At 29.4% G+C, this 19,989-nt stretch overlaps 4 protein-coding genes across 5 annotated transcripts; 1 reads left to right on the top strand and 3 right to left on the bottom strand.

Annotated features, from left to right (window-relative positions):
* Nucleotides 1–5,982: 5,982 nt before the first annotated feature.
* Nucleotides 5,983–8,103, bottom strand: LOC137818755 (S-adenosyl-L-methionine-dependent methyltransferases superfamily protein). 2 transcript variants are annotated; one of them, XM_068622351.2, is made up of 2 exons: nucleotides 7,805–8,103; nucleotides 5,983–7,351 (listed from the first exon to the last, which is right to left on the bottom strand). In XM_068622351.2, the coding sequence occupies exons 1-2, from the start codon at nucleotides 7,970–7,972 to the stop codon at nucleotides 6,158–6,160; spliced, it is 1,362 nt and encodes a 453-aa protein (XP_068478452.1). In that variant the 5' UTR covers nucleotides 7,973–8,103; the 3' UTR covers nucleotides 5,983–6,157. The 2 variants fall into 2 exon arrangements, with proteins under 2 accessions (XP_068478452.1, XP_068478451.1); XM_068622350.2 differs by lacking the exon at nucleotides 7,805–8,103 and having other exon boundaries at nucleotides 5,983–7,750.
* A 538-nt stretch (nucleotides 8,104–8,641) lies between these two features.
* On the bottom strand, nucleotides 8,642–9,976 carry LOC137818756 (RING-H2 finger protein ATL67). Its single transcript, XM_068622354.2, has one exon. The coding sequence runs from the start codon at nucleotides 9,823–9,825 to the stop codon at nucleotides 9,082–9,084; it is 744 nt and encodes a 247-aa protein (XP_068478455.1). The 5' UTR covers nucleotides 9,826–9,976; the 3' UTR covers nucleotides 8,642–9,081.
* A 2,506-nt stretch (nucleotides 9,977–12,482) lies between these two features.
* Nucleotides 12,483–13,326, bottom strand: LOC137818754 (Late embryogenesis abundant (LEA) hydroxyproline-rich glycoprotein family). The gene has a single exon (XM_068622349.2). The coding sequence runs from the start codon at nucleotides 13,258–13,260 to the stop codon at nucleotides 12,598–12,600; it is 663 nt and encodes a 220-aa protein (XP_068478450.1). The 5' UTR covers nucleotides 13,261–13,326; the 3' UTR covers nucleotides 12,483–12,597.
* A 4,066-nt stretch (nucleotides 13,327–17,392) lies between these two features.
* LOC137819213 (Nuclear transport factor 2 (NTF2) family protein) lies at nucleotides 17,393–19,564 on the top strand. Its single transcript, XM_068622993.2, has 5 exons — nucleotides 17,393–17,809; nucleotides 18,616–18,770; nucleotides 18,977–19,043; nucleotides 19,127–19,178; nucleotides 19,256–19,564. The coding sequence occupies exons 1-5, from the start codon at nucleotides 17,488–17,490 to the stop codon at nucleotides 19,377–19,379; spliced, it is 720 nt and encodes a 239-aa protein (XP_068479094.1). The 5' UTR covers nucleotides 17,393–17,487; the 3' UTR covers nucleotides 19,380–19,564.
* The last annotated feature ends 425 nt before the right edge of the window (nucleotides 19,565–19,989 follow it).

Raw genomic sequence — 19,989 nt, 5'->3', positions numbered from 1 at the left:
TGATAAAACATGAAAAAATGTTCAATATTTCTTTGCATCTTTTTTTTATTTTGGGACCTTCCAACTTTCTTTTTTTAGCTTAAATTATTCTCCTTTACTCCAAATCTTCAATCTCCATACATATATGCAATTATCACCAAATTTTGGAATAAAATGTTCTTATTCAAATAAAACTCATACAAAATGTAAAAGGTATAAATTTATAAATTAGAAATTATTTTATATGTAAATTAATAATAAATCATCATAAGTGTCCATATTTTAATATGAAATATTACTTAAATTAGCCACTTATGAGTGTGTTTTATTATAATAGGTGAAATTGATTTTTATCTTTAAACAAATTTTAGTCCTCATGTAATAAGAAAATTATTATGTGTTGTTACCATTATTTTTCTTACATAAAAAAACAAAATTTTAACGTGAATTGAGATATTAAAATATATATTTTATATTGATTCATTACTAACGTCAATATTTAAAATAGAAATTCATTTGTAACTTAAAAGATCAACAAAATTTCATTTCAATCATTTCTTTACTATGAGTATTCACAAAATTTAAAATTTAGAATAAAAACAAAAATTAATTTTACGTGGAAATATAAATAAATAAAAAATATTTAATCCTTATATAATTAAGTATTCTACAAATAAATGGCACAAATGTAGTGGAAGTGAAATCTCTTCTAGAGATACTCTGTTAGTGTGGAAGTAATTTGATTTGTGTGGCTACCACTTTGGAGAGGGAAGGAAACATTTAGCTTATGAAGAAAATTGATGTATGAAAAGGGGAAGCATGTGAGTGTGGAAGATAAAGGGAAGACATTGAGTTTGGCTTCGTGAACATGGTGTAACATCTACTTGTACTAGATAACTTTATTTTATTTTTAATTTTAAATAAAAGTTATAAAATTTATATTTTAATTTTTATGATTAAATTTATATCTATCTATCTATCTATATATATATATATAAAATATATAATTTTTTTATTTTATCTAGATAAAATCTGAGCATTAAAAAATAAAGTAAATAATTGTTAATAAATATTGTCACTAAATAAAATGAACTTAATAATAATTAAATAAAATAAAATAAATTAATTACGAAAATATAATATTTAATCATTAAAAAGCAAATAATTAAAAAATTAATTACGAAAATGTTATATTTATTATTGAAAAGATTATTTAAAACAACCTTCGCATGTGAAGATAAAATAATTAAATAAATAAATAAGACTTGTAAATAAGTGAAGTCACAAATAAATAAATTAAATAGGACCAATGTATAATTGAACATAAAAAAAAATAAAAATAGGATCAATAAATAGAGATAAAAATAAATAATAAATAAGACTAATTGTTGAAATAAAAGAAATAAATAAGATCAAAGAGTTACTGAAAATAAAGAAAATAAATAGTATCAATGCTTAAATAAATAAATAAATAAGATGAATACGTAACTAAAGATGAAATAGAACAGAATTGTGAAATAAATAAATAAATATGACAACTTAAAATAAATAAATAAATAAAACTAAAGTAAAACTAAAAAGAAAAAAATGACCAATGAAATAAAATAAATAGAATCAGTGCCAATTAGAGATAAATAAATAGAATCAACAGATATTAACCACATTATTTATTAAAATTTATTTGATTTATTTTTCGATCTTCATACTTCATCTAGATAAAATACTTATATATATATATATGTTAAATATAAATTTAATCATAACAGTTAAAATGTAAAACGTAAGATTTATAACTTTTATTTGAAATTAAGGATAAAATCATTAATATAGTTATCTATTATTTATTAGTAAGATATTAAAATAAACCCTAACCCTAGTTGAATAAAATTAGATGACCAAAAATTTAAATAATAAGAAAGGAATAAAAATAAGAAAAAAAAACTTACCTCAGATTTTATTTATAGAGAAATTGAAGTCACCACATGCTTACCTATTCCATTTAATTTTTCAGAGCAATATTGTTGGTTTTTTTTTGTTTTTCACAGAAATTAAGGCAAAGGTATTTGTTTTTTTTTTTCTTCTATGCTTCAAATTTAAATTTTCGGACAATTAGACAGCCCAATTTGTTTTAAATTACTAAATGGCACACCACTATACTGTTGGCCAAAAGGTCCTTAATTATTTGTCCAAGAACCTATTTGCAAATATTAAAAAAAGTAGTTAAGGACTTATTTGTAATTATTGAAAAATATTTAGGAATCATTTTATAATTTTAAGAAATTTGAGGAGCTTATATACAATTATGAAAAATAGTTAACAGAAAACACTCAATATTGTTATTAAAGAAGAAAATCAAACCTAACACTTAATAATATTTACACAAAAAAGGTGTTACAAAATTGACTTTTTTCTATAAAATTGGACAATTTATCCCTTCCCAATATATTCAATGAAGTAAACCGAACATATTAAGAAGGTAATGTGTGTCTCCACCATTTATAATAATAGTTTTATATTTGTTACATTAAATCTTCTCCATCATCTTCTACACCTCTTATATCTTTGACAAATCTCTTTAATAGGGATGACAATGGAATTAGAGAACATATTTTACTATTTCATTCTTATTTTCAAAGTAAAATTTTATCTCCGTCTCAATTCTTATCTTTAATGGGTATGATTTTTTTTTTTATCTCATATTCATTTCTACCAGAAAATACATATACTTGTACATATGTCCGTAACAATCCCTTACTGTTTCAAATATTAATTAAATATTATTTTGTAAAAATAAAAATCACAACATAAGAAAGATGACATTATCAAGTATTTAATGTCAAAATGATACACATTTTCTTTTTTCCAATGTTAAATATTAAGAAAAAAATTATAATTGTATAAATAAATGAGAGTATCAAATAACAATTGGATAAAGGTTAATAATGATAGAAAAGAGTAAAAGTGATCAAATGTATGACTTAGAAATAAATTATGAAATTAAGGACAAGAAAAAATCATTATAAGTTTTTTAGATTACTTAATAAATTAAAAGTGTTTTAGTAATTTAAAACGAGGACGAGTATGAGAACGGGATATGTATTGAGAGGTATGTGGACTCATTCTCATCCTCATACCTAATTTAAAAAATTGAATATTATTGATCAAGCATGTTTAGTTGCATCCAATTATCAAAATAAAAATAATTTTCCCCTAATGTAATACGAGGCTAACGTAGGTTGAATCCCCAAAGAGATATGTGTAGCAATTGGAATTAGTTGTGTGAAATCTCATGTTCACAAATTAGAAGGGGGAAATTGGAATTGAAAAAAGAAATATAAAATGCAATGCAATGAAGTCTAGACAAAAGTTTATAAACATACAAAATGTAACTACAATAAATCGTCTAACATGCGATCATGAATCAAACCGTCCAATGCAGTTTATGAAAAATGAATTATGCAGAAAATCTATAAACAATCATACTAGACAAGCTAACATGCAATCACAAGATAGACTGTCTAACATGATCTATGCAATATGACCTTCAATTAACTATTAAACAATCAAAGAGCAATCAGTTAATAGACCGTCTAACGGGAATGTAAAGATGAACAATAACATAAATTGTAGAAAAAATGTAAATGATAGGAAACATAAATTGCATGAGATGTAAATTGCAGGAAAATTAAATTGGTGGAAATATAAATTGCTAGAAATTAGAGTGCTGGAAAATTAAAGTGTTGGAAAATTAAAGTGCTAGAAATTAAAGTGTTGGAAAATTAAAGTGCATAAAACTTAAAACTAAGTAAGAACTAAAACTTGATTTTGGGTTGAAGAAAATTGAAAACGTAAACCATGGTTAATGTTTTGCTCTTCAATTTGCAAAAACCCAGATCACGAATCCTTGTTAACGCAGAACATACGAACTTTAGAGCAACCAATAATTTGCTTATTCTTTAGAAAAATACTTCCATTGAAAATATAACTTTATAAAGTTGAAGAAATAAACATTAAACAAACAATTGCCATACATGATTCATTTTCCCAATTAATACCAAAACTCAAAATCAATTTCAAACGTGAAACACTAAGACGAAAAAGATAGAATGAAATAGAAATAAAGAACTCTCATTGAAATTGGAAAAGTCAAAATAGAGAAATAGAAGAATCGAAAAATAGAAAACTAGTTCTAACTCTAACTCTTTTTCGTGTCTTTTTTTTAATATCCTACTTTTTAATCTATCTATCTAACTCTCTCTCTCTCTCTCCATTTTATTATGTAATTAATAAATTATATTTATAAAGTTTTTACATTGAAATAAGTTTCAACTTTGATAGTTAGTGACCCCAATTTCTAACTAACTACTATAACTTTCTCTTTTCAAGTATAATTTTCTCTTTTCAAGTACTATTGATCGTTTAAAGCCAATTATTGTTGTTGTTGACCATCTACTACATGTTTCCAACAAAGGATTGATCATCTATAACCCGTATCTGCAATTTTTAATCATTTTAGCTTCCAATTTCCAAGTCCCCCTTCTTCAGTTATTTATTCCATGATTCTTATGTCAATTCTAACTCCAAATCAACTCTTCAAAAATGTCAAAGCACTTTAGTAGACAATTTAGGCAAAATAAAAGTTGTAAAATGAAATTTGTGTGATGTTTTTGTAGGAACTTTATTTTTTTTTGGAAAAAATACAAATACAATCCTAAAACAAAAATTATAACAAAATAAACCTCAAGAAAATGCAATTAGTCTAAAAAAAATATTAAAAAATGGAGAGTTATCAATTACCTACACTTATATTTGTACCCAACCAATACAAGGATTTCTCATCAAGATCGGGATGGGTGTTCGAACAATATATGTAGAAACGAATTCATTTACCATCCCTACTCTTTAAGCATTTAATAATACTATTGTCAGTTATAATGTAGTCATTTACATTATGTATGAGTTATCCCTATCTTAATATATGAATAATGACAATACATTTTTCTCCCTTTCGCCAAACTCATTCATCTTGTAAATTTAGAAATACTAATTGTGATTGACAAAAGTCTTTCTAAATAGAAAAAAAGACATCTTCATATTTAAAACCTTTTATAAAATTATGCTTATCTGTATATCATACTTTTAATTAGAGAAGACAAATGAAACTCGTTCATGTGGGTATTGTTTGAACCCCTCCCAATTTTGATGAGTATGTACTTAATTTTTTAACATGTTTTCTTCACAATATATCACTAGGTACACTTAGATAATTTATGTGTCTTTTCATGTATATTTATATTTATTAAAATATACTATAAATTTATATTGTTATTTTTTATTCGAATTTTAATATTAAACATAAATATATATAAATGATAAAAATAAAAAATACAAATACATAGTCTTGTATTCCCGCTAGTATAGGACAAAAGGTTTCATCATAAACAAATTAATAATATTATTTAGACCTATAATTGAAATTAGGCCATTAAATGAGGCACTATTGTGATTTCCCATTTTCTTTCCATCTTAAAGGAAAAAGTTAGGTCTAATTAAATAAGACATTACAGTGATGTTATTATGATAAAATTTTAAATTATAAAACACAATATAATAATATAACCAAATGTAAATTCTAACTAAAAGAAATTTGACATTTTAAAAGTAGATATGAATCATGGTAAATAGGAAAATATTGTTTCACATCCTTCATCCTACACATCACTAAATATTAATATTTTAATCATTTTTAATTTTTTTAATTTTAAAAATTATTTTAACATTTTACATTTTATCTAAATTTTTATTAAAGACATTTTTTTATTTTTTTATTATAAATATTAATATTTTATTGTGAGTGTAAACTGAAACAAGTGTCAAAATATCATCATCCTTTTAAATATAATAAACTAAAATATGGATTTTTATTTGAGCATTATGACATTTTTAATATAATAAATCAATCATGTAAAGTTAGAGCAAATTTTCTACCAACAGGCATGGAAGTGTATTCAACTATGAAGCTTCTTATTGACATGTATGATTTAAACAGTCATTTCTAGAAATTTATGAACACAAAACACAAGACAACTGTGCAATATTCAGAAGTAATGAGCCTCAAATATGAACCTAAAAAGTGGAGGGAACTGCATAGATAAGAAGATAACACTATAATGGAAGATCACCTGAATGGCCTAGGAGGCTTCTCTAAAACAGCAGAGAAGAACATTTCCTGGTCATCTTTATCAAGCTTTGGAACAACCACCCATTTGAGTTTCTTATATCTCAGCATTTCGAAGGCCTTCAAGTAATCATACAAATCCTCCTTCAAGCAGAAAAAGCTGTCAATCCAAAGCAAACCCCCTGGCCTCAGAACTCTATCCCAGTCATACAATATGAACTCAAGGAGAACAAAATCAATCCATCCATCTAGAAACCTAGTTGTGTGAATCAAATCCAGGGTATTGTCAAAAAATGGAAGCCTTTGATTAATAGTCAAGTAGAGAGGAACTAGTCCTCTAAGAGCTATCATTTCATTGAAGGGTGCCCCAAAATTGATTGTGGCTGAAATTATTGTCACATTGAATTCCCTCATCCTAGCAGCAAAAGTCCCAGTTCCAACACTGAAGTCCAATCCTATTCTGACCTCTCCTGGCTTAAGTCCAAGAACCTCAGAAATAAGGAAATCAGCTGTCTGGTTTGAATCAGCCTCCAGGCTCACCCATCTGGGCATCTCATGGTTGGTGAGGTTGAAGCAGTCTGCACACTTGAAGAATCCCTTAGGAGTGGTGTTGCCAGAGAGACAAGCAAAGTTCTTGCACCGGTATTGACTCCATCTGACATTTCTATCATCAGGGAGTTTCCACAAGGATTCAGTGATGGGAAATGGTTGGTTGTATAGCTTAGGGGCCCTTGAAAAACACCTTCTCCTTGGTAAAGGATCACAGCCATGAACCATAAGCCTTTGAGCTAGTTTCCAGTCATCATTGCAGATCTCACCAACATCATAATCCATGTATTCTTCTAGCTCTTCCTTCATGGCAAAGCACGCATGTCCTATGCTGGCGAAGCTTGCATTAGCACCCATAAAATTTTGTTTTCCTAATCTGTTAGGCTTGATCCTGACATACTTGCGAATCTCTTCTCGCAGAAAGTAATCAGCAGGTTCATCTGATCGTTTCTTTTTTCTTACCAGAGGATGAGTGGTGAAACTACCATTTTGCTGATTCTTCCCTTCATTGTGTTGATGAGACGTCGCTGCTGACTCAAGAAGTCCTAATATGTCAGCAAGAAATGCAGCTTGCTGCAGTGCAGATGGGGATGATGATGGATCCTGTTTTGTTTCCCTCAGTTTTTCCATTTGCTCTTGAATTTTCTGAATCACAATTTCAACCATCATCACTTCATTTTCATTCCCATATGGGACCTCAGGATTCAGATTTGAGTATAAAGATTCAGTACCAAGAAATGACTTGAAGGAGAGGAACTTGGACATGGCAGCAAAAGAGAGGAGAAGAGCAAGAGCACCCGGTACAAAGATAAAATAGTAAACACTTCTCCACTTTTTTAACTTAGTATTAACATTCTGTTTTGTCATTCCCTTATCTTCAGGACTGAGAATATTGAAAGATTTCATGTGTTCTTACAGAACAGAAAAGTACAAGATGCAAAGCTCTAAAACTAAAACCGCACACACCTTGAAGTTGATATATGCAGTTTTAGATTAACAAATAACTGAACATTTGCAGCTCAAACACAAGATACTCATACAGCCTTAGCATCAAAACTGAAGTTGAAATAAGGACAGAAAAACAGATCATGAAATTACCTTAAAGTTGATTACTTTGAAGCTGAAAGTATTGAAAGTGATATTCTCATAATTTATAGAAACAACATGGTAAACCAGAATGAACAACTGGATACAAAGGATACTGAGATAGATTTTTCCATATTCTACGTACACTAATAAATAGAGTCTGGCACTTCTCTGGTGCATTATCCAAGCAACTAGTGATTGCTTAACAAGTACTTAATTTCAATAAGCCAAAAGTGATTGTCAGCCACAAACCTATCTTGCGTTTCAGGTAATCACAACTAGCTGAAAATATTAACAATGTGTGGTGATTATTCAACTCTAGCACAGATCTAGAGGAATGGCAATAGCAAGAAACTAAAAAATACAGCTGAGTATAGGAAGCACTAGTTAATAATGCCACAGCTTTAAGAACAAGCTGGCGTCACATGAACCACCACGTTAGATCATGTAATGTTAGTAAATGTGTAGTGCAGCTTAAGTAAGGCTAAAATACAATTCACTACCTAAAGCTGGTTTGCATAAAACTAGATAAACATCTCACGATTGGAATCCGTAATCCATTTGACTTTCTCCATGCCGAATACGACAACATAAATATTGGCCCAAAACAAAGAAAAGAAATAGGCAGAAAACCTTGTCTGTCCCGGGAATGAATGATCACCAAATGCAAGCTGTCTACTCATGACGACAACCCCATGGGTCCATCACTTTAACCGGAAGACATAAAATGCACCACAACAAGTTCACAACCAATTTCTTAGCTAGAAAAAGATAATTAATTAATAAATAAATAAAACCCCACAAAAGTGAAAAAAACCAGTGTAATATTCTCACCAAGAGATTCTACAGTAGGTCAAACCAACGAAACTAGAACAAAAAATAGTACCTATTATCCAATGTCAAATCATTACCAAATCGTGGTACTAACAAAACGCGATCTCGGATAATTTTCCCTAAAAAAGTAACATTTGGTACAAAGTTGGTCCTTTACCAATAATCCTACACACATTCCCACCCCACCTCCTCATCTTTCATCTCAATTTAAAAAAAAAAAATACCCATCATCTCCCTTCTACAGGGAAGATTTACATTTTACATAAAATTTTGATACAATCTTTCTAAACGATCTCAGTGACCCTGTCTAATCAAAATTGTAGTTTTATCTCGTTAAGGCTTAAAAAAACTTTTTTTTATTACATCCAAGATAAAACTGCAATTTTGAAAAGAAAACATTACTCTGATATTTGTCGAATGACTTTCCCACTGAACCCGAAGCCCCGTGAGAGAATTCACCTCCTCCCCCTGGCATCGGCGGCGTACTGCGAGAGCGGCACCACCTCCTGCAGCGGCGTGGACAGCGGCGTGGGCATGGGGGAGTTCCGGCACACGGGGCAGGAGCCGTTGAGCTTGAGCCAGGGGTCGAGGCAGCAGAGGTGAAAGTAGTGTCGACACTCGGGCATCATCCTCAGCATCTCCGTATCCTTGTAGTCGCAGAGACAGATGGAGCACGTGGTGTCGTAGCCGCCGTCTTTGGTGAAGGGGAACTTGGGGTAGGAGTTTATGACGGCCTGTTCGAGGCCGGAGACAGCGTCGTTCTGTCGGGCGCCGTCGTCGTCGTCCTCGGCGACGAAGATAACGCGCGGGAGAACGATGCCATCAGGGGCGTGGAGGTTGTGGCGGTGGCGGCGGCGGTGGTGGTTGTTGTTGCGGTGGCGGAGGGTGCGGCAGCAGAGGTAGGAGGAGAGGATGAGGGTGGAGATGAGGAAGAGGACTCCGAGGGCGATGGCGATGGAGTAGCCGAAGCCGAGGTTGGTGAAGTAAGGGGTGGGGGGTGGAGGGGAGAAGGAGTTGAAGGAGGACATTGAAGAGAAGAAGGTGAAAAAGAAGAAGAAAAAGAAAAAGAAGAAGAAGAAGAAGAAGGATGAGTTGGGAAATTCTCCATTTGTGAAAGGAGAGGGGAGGGAATAGTGTAAGTGTGTTATGTGTTTGTTGTGAGGGCCAAAGGAGGTGGGTGGGGGTATTAGCTGCTGCATTTAATACCCTCTATTATGCTTTCAGGAGCCACTCTACTTCCACACCCCATTTAATTCCTTCGCTGGATTCACCACAAACACCACACTCTCCTGCTTTTATCTCTCTCAACCATGTCTCTTTCATTCTACTGCATTATCTTCAACTTTCTACTTATTTTAATTTCATTATCACTTTTTAATATCAGCTAATTCCACTTAAATAGCTATGCAACTTTGTTACTTGCAGTTATTAGGAGACACTTTGGTTTCGATTGGCCTTTTGTTCATGGGGGAGGTGAAAATTTTGAAGTTTGGCGTGGCTCTGATGAAAAAGATGTGTGGAGAAGCGAAAGGGAGTGTTCCACAAATCATACAACACTTCCGAGGTAACCGGAGCTGTAGTGTACACGCAATCTATTCTACGGCTTTTTTGTTGCAATTAACGTTATTCGTTGGACTTCTCAACATAAATTTTAAACTCACTCGCTCAATTCAAAAGGTTGGTTGGGTTGGATCAAGGTGTATCCTCAACTTTGTTACTAAGTCTATTATGTACTTCACAAAAGAAGGGAGCTGAGTTGCGTAACCGATTATTAGCACATGATTCAAATTAACACTCCTATTAAGGTATTAAAACCTTATAACATAAGAAAGGAAAGAAATAGTCATACCAAATGAGCTAAATTCTCCCTACAACTCTACCTTCTTTCACACCTTCATTTTTTTTTTCTCAATTTCAATAATAAACTTTTGAGTATGGTGGAGAGTATGTATATTTTTTTTTCATTTTCAAGTGATGCTGATTGTTTGTGGTGGTTGGTGGTAAATGTTGATGATTGAGATAAGTTTTGTAGGGATTGTGTTTCGGTTAGTTTTTTATTTTATTTTTTGGAAGCTACAAAATCAACAAAGTGAAAAATTGGATTACAAAGCTAATTTTTTTTATCTTAAGTAAACGTCAAATGCAATAAATCTTTTATTGAACTAAACGTTGGGCAACATTCTTCTCACATGCTCAAATGATAAATGACGAAACTACTCTCTTAAACATTGTGAATAAAGAATAATAAAATTGTAAAGTAGGTATGGAACTGAAGTGCAAAACTGAATTGTAAAAGTAAAAAATAATTATCTTTAGAAAATATCAAATATAACAAATCTTTTCGTCAATCTTCCCACATATATTCAAATGATTAAGTATATTCAAATGATTAAGTGATAAAACTATTCTTATGTATATTCAAATGATTAAGTGATAAAACTATTCTCTTCTTGAATAAAATGTAACTAAAGTTATTTAAAAGAAAATTATGCTTTATTTATTTAGAGTTATTTAATTTTTTAAAAAAAACTTTTCAGAATTGATACTAGGTGAACAGAACAGGGTATTACAGGAAGGTACAGGAGAATTTGACCCAAATGATTAAAAAATTTAGGAGGTTTAAGATTAAGTTCAGATATTTGAAATTTCTTTTGTACCGTTTGTATTTATTACACAGGAGTTGGTAACCTCTTATCCTTTATCTTCAAGCATTACTTAATTTCCACACTGGTGCAGGACTGAAGGCATTGTTCCATCCATAGTACCTTATTCATGTGATCACTTTATCATTTGTAACGTTGTCAATCAATACCTTCAAATTAAGGACAACTTATATTTCAACCTTGTTACCGAAAGCCTTATAGTATACCTTTTCTTGTCACAGTTGGCTATATTGGGAAGAGAACATGTATTTATCAGATTCGAGGCTTAAAGTAATGTTTTGATGTTAGGTAATTCAAAACAAATTTTAAATGATAAGAAATTCTTATTGCTAAAACTGTATATCAAATAATATCCATAATTTCTGTCAAATTCTTATTGTTTTTTTCTTCTTTTCTTTATCTGATAAGGAGGAGAATGATTTAGTGACTGGTAGCTTTAGAGTATTGTCCCTGATTAGTGAGTTCTAGTGCAATCAAATAGATATTTTCATGTTCTTGAGAGAGATCCTTTAAATACTAATTGCTTAAACAGAGTCAAGCAATCACGTAGAGACACCATTATTGAAAGCTCAGAAACATTTTTTTGAAATATATACAGCTCAACTGATTCATAAATTTCGCATTTCATTCCATTTGCTAGAGTTGGAACAAGAGACTTGCTCAAAATAACATTTAATCTTTCCACACACAAATTATGTTCAGTGTGATATGAAGTTTTCACTCTTCAAACAATAAATTAGAAGCTCTAAACTGAAGGCAAATTATCACAAATGATCCAAAATTATATAATCTTCATCAATTTCCCCTAAAATGATTATCAACTTATCACATTCCATACACTCTTAAGGTTTTTTAATAACTATTCTTGGAGATTGCTAGTGCTGCATAATCTGTGATTATATGCTAAAGCAATTCTAGAACAACCTATGTTAAAACACTCACTAGAGATATTCTTAAATATTTTTTATTGATATGTACACATTATGTAAGTATGGTTTTTCTTAGATTTTATTCTATGTATTTTTGTCTAATTCTTCTAGAGATGATTGTTTCGTAATAATGTCTAACATTATAACTTTTTATAAAAGAAAAACTCCCTTGCCATCCATTACTTTAATATTGCAGTCCTTATGCTTGCCCAGAAGTTCCAAAACCTCTATACTATTTTCAATGAGGAAAAACAAACATCCCCATAATCTCAAAACCGAACAACATAGGAAATTCTCATTATTTTTACTATAATAGTCATACAAGTATATTCAAGGAAACTAAACAAAACTAAACTAAAGTACATCTACAAATGGACCCCTAAAGTTTAACCTTCCCCAAACAACTCTGCTCCTTAATAGCCTGTGTCGAGATATTAAAAGTGGTGGAGCAGTTCATTTTCACAACAACATGTCTCTTAAACAAGTTCAAGATCTTCACCTGCCCCGGAACTCTAGAGAAGCTACTCATAGTCATCAACCCTGAACCAAGATCCGTTCTGAAATCCGGGCTAGAAACCAGACGATCCGTGATCACATCAATGGTTACATTCATCCTTATTGTTCTTCTGGCCTTGGCCCTCCCAGGCGGTAGTCTTGCCTCCCCCACCATGATACCACGATAGTACAAACTCGTGGTGGTGTTGCTATACTTAAAGGATGCAACGTTGGGGTTTTTCACTGACACATCTGCGACTAAGGACATGTTGGCCCCGGATTGAGGGGTCATGTCGGTGTTGGAAAGTTCCAGCGTTGTGATTTTGATACCGTTCATGGTCATCACAGGGTCCTTGACACGAAATACTGTGAAGATCAAAACTATGACCACTATTGCTAGGAGAAGTAGAGAGATTAATGGGCATGCACATCGTTTGATGAGTTTTTTGTGAGCTTGTTTTTGGGGTTGAAGAGAGGTGTCATCTTCTTCACTGCTTGGACGCTCTATTGCTGGGGCCAAGGGCCTTGCTTGCTCCCTATCTACCATGGCTGCTCAAAATGGAAAATGGAGTTTAGGTTAGTGTTGGAAAACAAAAGGTGTGTGATGTGTTACTTGTGGTGTGGTGTTATGGTTTATTTATAATGTTGAAGACTTAATGTGTGACTATGTATGTGGGTGGGGCCCATGTTCCTTAAAGTTTGTTGACTTTTTAATAGGAAGGCAAATATTAGTTGACAATGATAAGAGATGTGTACAGTATTTAGAAATAAATATATAAAATAAAGAATTAATTTATAATTAAATAATATAAAAGAAATATTAAAATAATAGTAATGAGAGTTGTATTATATAAATTTTTTGGATTATTTATGTATAATTAACTTAAGGTTAATGATATTTTAACACTTTGCTTTACTTTATACCTATAATAAAATATTAATATTTATAATAAAAATAATTAAAATTAAAAAATTCTTTTAATTAAAATATAGAAAAAATGTAAAAATAATTTTTAAAATTAAAAAAATTAAAATATTAATATTTAATGGAGTGAAAGTAAAAGAATAACTATTTTCCTTGACGAAAATAGCAATGAGTACACGAATTCGTTTCTGGTTGTTCAGAAATTCCTGCGCTTTGACTAAGATTCCCCAACCTCCCCAGAGTACCCATTAGGGTTAGATGATTAATTTTACCTGTTTTTAATAACTTTTAAATGATAATAAAAAAGTGTATTTAAAAGAGTGTTATTAGTACTTTTATTATTATAAAGTTACCAGTGTAAAGCTTAAGAAATAAGACTTTTAATTTTTTGCAATTTTCATAAATTTTGGTTAAAAATAAAGAACATATATCGAAAACGAAGATATAACAAAAACATTTTTTTCTCGTGTGACCAATTCTTCATATCAGTTGGAGAAAAATCTGAGCCCTAGCAGTGTTTGTTTTAGTTTATTATTTACTTAAAAGAAGGTATTTACGTTTTTTTATTAATATCTAGTGTAGTTTTATTTTATAATACTTTTATTTAATTTGACAAATAATTAAAGTCTACTTTCTAATATATTATATTACAAAATATCAACCGTATTTTCTTCTTATAGATATCTCTATATTTCCGACACAACACGCACATATTAATTTAATTATGTTTAATCACTACCTAAATAAATTTTAACCATTTGTGATTTTCAATATTCTTTATCAGAATGAAAATTAAATTATTAAAAAAAATCCTATATTGAAATTATGTGTCATCATTTAATCAAATTGAAGCATTTTCGAACATTATAGCCAAATAGAAGTATTTTTTTTTGTATCAAAATAATTATAATTTAAGATTTATTTTATAAAAATTAAAAATGATAAATTAGTTGTTAAAAGCAGTTTTGTTAGAATGATATTAATTTTTCAATAAGAACATTATTTTTGTTCACTGTAAAACCCCCAATATTTTTAATAATTATTTAGCTGTAAATTGTAGACTAAAAAATATTTTATTAAAAGTATAAGAATATCAACTCATTTTTTAAACAATAAATTATTATAAATAGTTATGGGAAGTAGGTTTTTGGGGTCATTCCCATTTGTGATGGTATAAGTTGGGTGAAGTGTGTAATTTGCACCAAAAAACAATTCTAATTACTTACCTTGTGTTTTGGGAAAGTGAAGACTTTTTCATTGACCACTTTTAATTTGGTTTTGCCATCTTCCTCTTAAATAACATATATATAAATTTTTCCTTAGAAGAAAATTCCAGAACAAGGCAAATTTAAGTAATGATTAAAACCAATAAATAATATTTTTCATCGAAGTTACAATAAAAAAATTAAAATATCATAATAGTTATATTTTTAATATTTAACTATTATTTTAGAAATATTTATTACTTTGACAAACTTGTAAGTTGTTAGGAGGATATGATGCTCTCCATCCAAATCAATGATCTAACGAGTTTTTCACAATATAGCATCAAGTTACGGTCAAAGTCATGTTCAACCTTACATTTTCCTATGATTAAATTTATTTTATAAATATATATTAATTAATTAATTAAAAATATAAAAACATTAAACACAAACTAAATATTGATAATTAATAATTGAAGAATGAAGAAACTAGTTATTATGAGTACTTATTGCATACCATGCCAACATCTTTAAAAAAAAAGAATGATAAGTACTTATCATGACAGAAAAAGTAAAAGTTAAAATCAAACTTATTTCCCAATTTTAAATATCAAATTGTAGTTTTCATTTTAAAAAAAATATATTTTTCTTAATTTTAATTTTTTTGAATTAATTAAAATATTAAAACTTTACCTTTTGATTAATATGAAATCATAAAATAATAATAAAAAATAAATATACATGAATTTTTGTAACATGTTTAAAATGATAATTCCAGCCTTAGTAGTTAAGACTAACTTGAATTAATATTTGAAAAATATAAAAAATACTTAATTTAGTTTAATTTAATTTTTTAATCTAATAAAAAAATTGTTTGAAAATATTTAATTTAATTAAGTCATCAATTTAAAAAGAAACATAACATGAAAAAACATTTATCATCACCAATTAATGAAAAGATAAAGTTTTGATAATATTAAAACTGTAAATTAATATTTAATTTTATTCTATCTTTGAAACTAAGATTAAAAGACATTAATTATAGTGTTTGTGTTGATTTCTCTTTATATAATATTGGTTTTTTCTTCTAAATTAAGATTACTTTGTGGATTGACTTGATTTTAAATCTTTATTATATTTTAAATTTGAAACCAAGTCATTAAAAAAATGACTTATGTGTATTTATTTTTTACATTCAATTTTCTCTTTACTATTTTTTGTTTAAAATTTGTAACTTTTTTAGATAACAAAGTTAGTAACAGATAATTAATAAAATACTATTGTGGAGGAATATTCATCGATCTTCATGTCTACGTACGTAATGATGCTGGACTTATTATTTAACTGAACAAATAAAACAAGAAAATCATGAAATAAAAATTAATTTGTAGAAATCAAAATAGTGAGTTGTAATAGTAATTAAATTAGAAATCATTTTAAAAATTAAAAAAAAATTAGTTTCTAAATTAGTTTCTATTATTGTTGAATAGTTTCTAAATTTGTATCTAACTAGCAACCAAAATTTTAACTACTAATTATTTATTTTCTAAATTTGGTAGAAAAACTTGATTGCTAATTAGATATCAATTTAAAAACTATTTAACAATAATAGAAACTAATTTAGAAACTAATTTTTTTTTAATTTCTAAAATGTCTCTAATTTAGTTATTATTGCAACTAATTATTTTAATATCTAAAAATTGATTTCTATTTCATAATTTTCTAATAGTGAAAAAAGTTATGTTGTTGAAGAAAAAATGATATAAGAATAATATTGAGCACGCCAAAAATTGTCCATTGCATTCATACTAAGGTGCAATGTTTTTAAAATTAGAATTGTCGTCCTAAAAATAAATTTAGAATTATCATCTAATCAGTTAAAACTCTTATTTAAGGTTTTAAAATTTAATTATACTTAAACTGATATTAATATGATAACTAAATAATACTAGATACATAAAATTATAATTTTATGAGAGAAAAAATTATATTTAAGAAAAAAAAATCATCCCCTGTTTCAAAGAGTAATAACACAATTAATAATCAAAATACCATAAAGTTATACAGTATACTCTGCATATAAATTATTTTTAAACTAAATTCAATATTTTAAAATTTAACAACAGTTAAAATCAATCTTATATATTTATTTTAAATTCAAATTATACAAAACAAATATTCATTTCTCATTACACAAATTAAAATATTATCAATCAAGGAAAAAAATATTTATCCTATCAATTTTATTATTTTATTCAATTTTATCTCCCTATTAATAAATTATTCAATCAAACTTAATATTTTTTAAAAACGTGACCACTTTTTACCTAGTTATTTTCATATAAACATATTTTATAAAACTAAAGATATTATTTTTTAGATATAAAAAGAGACAGATGTTACATTTATAAAATTAAACACCTTGAACACTTTATTAATTAAGGGATTAAATAAAAAAATAAAAAGGTATTTAAGGGTTAAGTATGTAAAGTAGTAACATTTGGTGATCTCAGAATCACAAAAAGAAGAGAATAATTTGCTTTGTCGTGTTTTTTTTTTTGTGTGGCTCTCATTAATTTGAAGCGTAGATATTTAAAAGAAATCGCAGGTAGAAACTAGCAACTGCCACTTCGATTCTCTTGCCATGGCATTAACTGCCTTTACTTCAATCAACAGAATTCATGGTAGCACTTTGATGTTTCCTCCCAAACAACATGATCACAACCTTAGAATTCACAGGTTTCGATGCAGTGGAACTAACCCAAATGAAGATTCACAGCAACCACAGAACAATGCCCTTCTCAAACTTGCATGGTATAGTTCCGAGCTTCTTGGCATTGCAGCTTCCGTTTTCCGTTCACCAACTACTGCGGAACCTCCTCCTCAGCGGCTTCTTCAGACCATTCATCGAGCTGCAGTTGTGGACACCATCAAAGAAGACTTCCAAAGATCCTATTTTGTCACAGGTTTTGTCATACTCATTTGCTTAATTTCTCTGGGTCAATTCCAATTTCTTTTCTTTCATTCATCAGAGATGAATTTGATGCAGAAACGATGTGTCATTAGTGAAATTTAAGTTATTACTACCCTCATAATGGACCATCTATTCCTTTTCAACGTATGCTTTCTTCACTAACAACTCTGCATCGCATTTGATTTTGAATTCTCAATATGTTTCATTCGCAAATCTTCTACCTGAAGTCTTAAGTCTGTCTGAAAAGCACAGTTTTTTTTGAGATTATAAATGATTATTGGACATTTAAACTGATTAATCTCCCTATGGTAGTGGTTGATCGGTTGGATAAGCTGTATGGTATTGTTACAGTCCCTCATTCTCTTTTATGTAAATTGTTTGTTAGAAATTGTGGAATCAATTCTTAGTATATAACTGGTTCAAACCTCAATTGTATGATATCAGAGTATGTTGAAGGTCGTGTATTAACTAAAATAAGACCAACTTTAACTTTTCTAGTGTTCCCTGAAGCAACTGTCTAGGCAAAGACAATATCATTATATTTAGAACTTCTCCACAAGCAATTGTTGGAGAGCAAAATGAAATAAGGTTTAATTTTTCTAAATTCTTATTGTTTTTAGGTTGTGTATAGGCTAATTTTGGCTTAGAGAATGTTCTCTCAACCATGGTAGCCTCCAAATCATTGCTTTTCATACAATGAGCACTTGAGTAGCATAAAACCAAACTAATTTTACTAGTTAGTAATTTGACTGTATATCAGACAGTTCACATGGTGAATCTGTTCTTCTCAACCATCAGGAGATCTGACACTAAATGCTTATGAAGAGGATTGCGAATTTGCGGATCCAGCAGGGTCATTTAAAGGGCTTCAGCGTTTCAAAAGGAACTGCACTAATTTTGGGTCCCTTCTGGAGATGTCAAACATGAAGCTTATGAAGTGGGAAGATTTTGAAGTGAGGATAAATTTTGATTCATTTTCCTACATTTTTAGTTTTAGAAGTCTTATTCCTAGTCAAGAAAAGCATATTGTGTTCATTGCATTTTCTTTCTACTGCACATGGATTTAGAAACTCAATTAAAAATTTCCATGTTTCTTATTACCTGTTTGCCATTTTTTCAAAATGCTGACACTGCTTTTGTACATATTTTTCCATGACAGGATAAAGGAATTGGCCACTGGCGGTTCAGCTGTATCTTGTCCTTTCCTTGGAGGCCCATTCTTTCTGGTACATATCGAGCTTTATCTGCATACACTATCATAATTCACACTAAATGCAATGAAATTTGACCATGTTGGTATGTACTGCAGCAACTGGATACACAGAATACTATTTTGATGCACAATCTGGAAAAGTATGCAGGTGATAAAAACTGTCATTTGTGAAGGTTTCAGTCCTATCATTTGATCAATCATCTAAATATCTATGAAAAATTTCAGGCATGTGGAGCACTGGAATGTTCCCAAAAAGGCATTGTTCAAGCAAATTCTAAGGCCTAGCCGTGGATTTGGCTTAAAAGATTATTTGAATAAGTGGTTGAAAATGGTGCAGATGAAGCTTTAAATTACAATAGTTCAGTATATTACTTGAAAATATTGGATTCTTTATGTAACCTGATGAAGGTCTATAGCTGCAGATACTTAGAAAGAGGATCATTTTGGATACTCCTTGTATAATTTTAACCAAAAAGGATAAACAAAATAGCACAGATGCAACTTACAACATTTTTCTTTTATATTTTTGTTCAATACCTATGTATTTTTACTTATGCTTACTGCAATTACAGAATTTAGCCTATAAAAATTAGAAAAACAACTCTGTTAGCTCTATAATAATAACCAATAAGGAAAAAAAACTTAATTTAGAACACTAAACCCTATTCAAAATTCAAATTGATCTTTCTACGTAACATGCTTGTATCAAATCTGGATCTGGTAATTCTTTTTAATCCTGTATAAAAATAAAAGTACAAATAATTTAACATGCTTCTTGTATGATAAGAACAGCAACCATAATGTTCAACGTAATACAATTTTTTTTCACACACATCTTTGCCATAAATACCTTGTGCATGGTATAGTTGAGATCAATTTCCAATGGTATAAGCATGGGAACCATAATTTATTTTCTGACAACTTGTAGAGGAAAAATATACTTACTAAGAGAGAAATCA

Source organism: Phaseolus vulgaris, chromosome 10, assembly GCF_051622355.1.
Source record: "Phaseolus vulgaris cultivar YP4 chromosome 10, ASM5162235v1, whole genome shotgun sequence".
Classification (NCBI taxonomy): domain Eukaryota; kingdom Viridiplantae; phylum Streptophyta; class Magnoliopsida; order Fabales; family Fabaceae; genus Phaseolus; species Phaseolus vulgaris.
Note: the sequence above shows the minus strand (reverse complement) of the source record. Positions and strands in the feature narration are given on the sequence as shown.

Excerpts from the sequence above, each read along its gene's own strand:
- LOC137818755 (XM_068622350.2), bottom strand. The coding sequence starts at position 7,612 with ATGAAATCTTTCAATATTCTCAGTCCTGAAGATAAGGGAATGACAAAA.
- LOC137818756 (XM_068622354.2), bottom strand. The coding sequence starts at position 9,825 with ATGCAGCAGCTAATACCCCCACCCACCTCCTTTGGCCCTCACAACAAA.
- LOC137818754 (XM_068622349.2), bottom strand. The coding sequence starts at position 13,260 with ATGGTAGATAGGGAGCAAGCAAGGCCCTTGGCCCCAGCAATAGAGCGT.
- LOC137819213 (XM_068622993.2), top strand. The coding sequence starts at position 17,488 with ATGGCATTAACTGCCTTTACTTCAATCAACAGAATTCATGGTAGCACT. Across the intron at positions 19,044-19,126 it reads TTGGAGGCCCATTCTTTCTG|CAACTGGATACACAGAATAC; the intron begins GTACATATCGAG and ends TATGTACTGCAG. Across the intron at positions 19,179-19,255 it reads CAATCTGGAAAAGTATGCAG|GCATGTGGAGCACTGGAATG; the intron begins GTGATAAAAACT and ends GAAAAATTTCAG.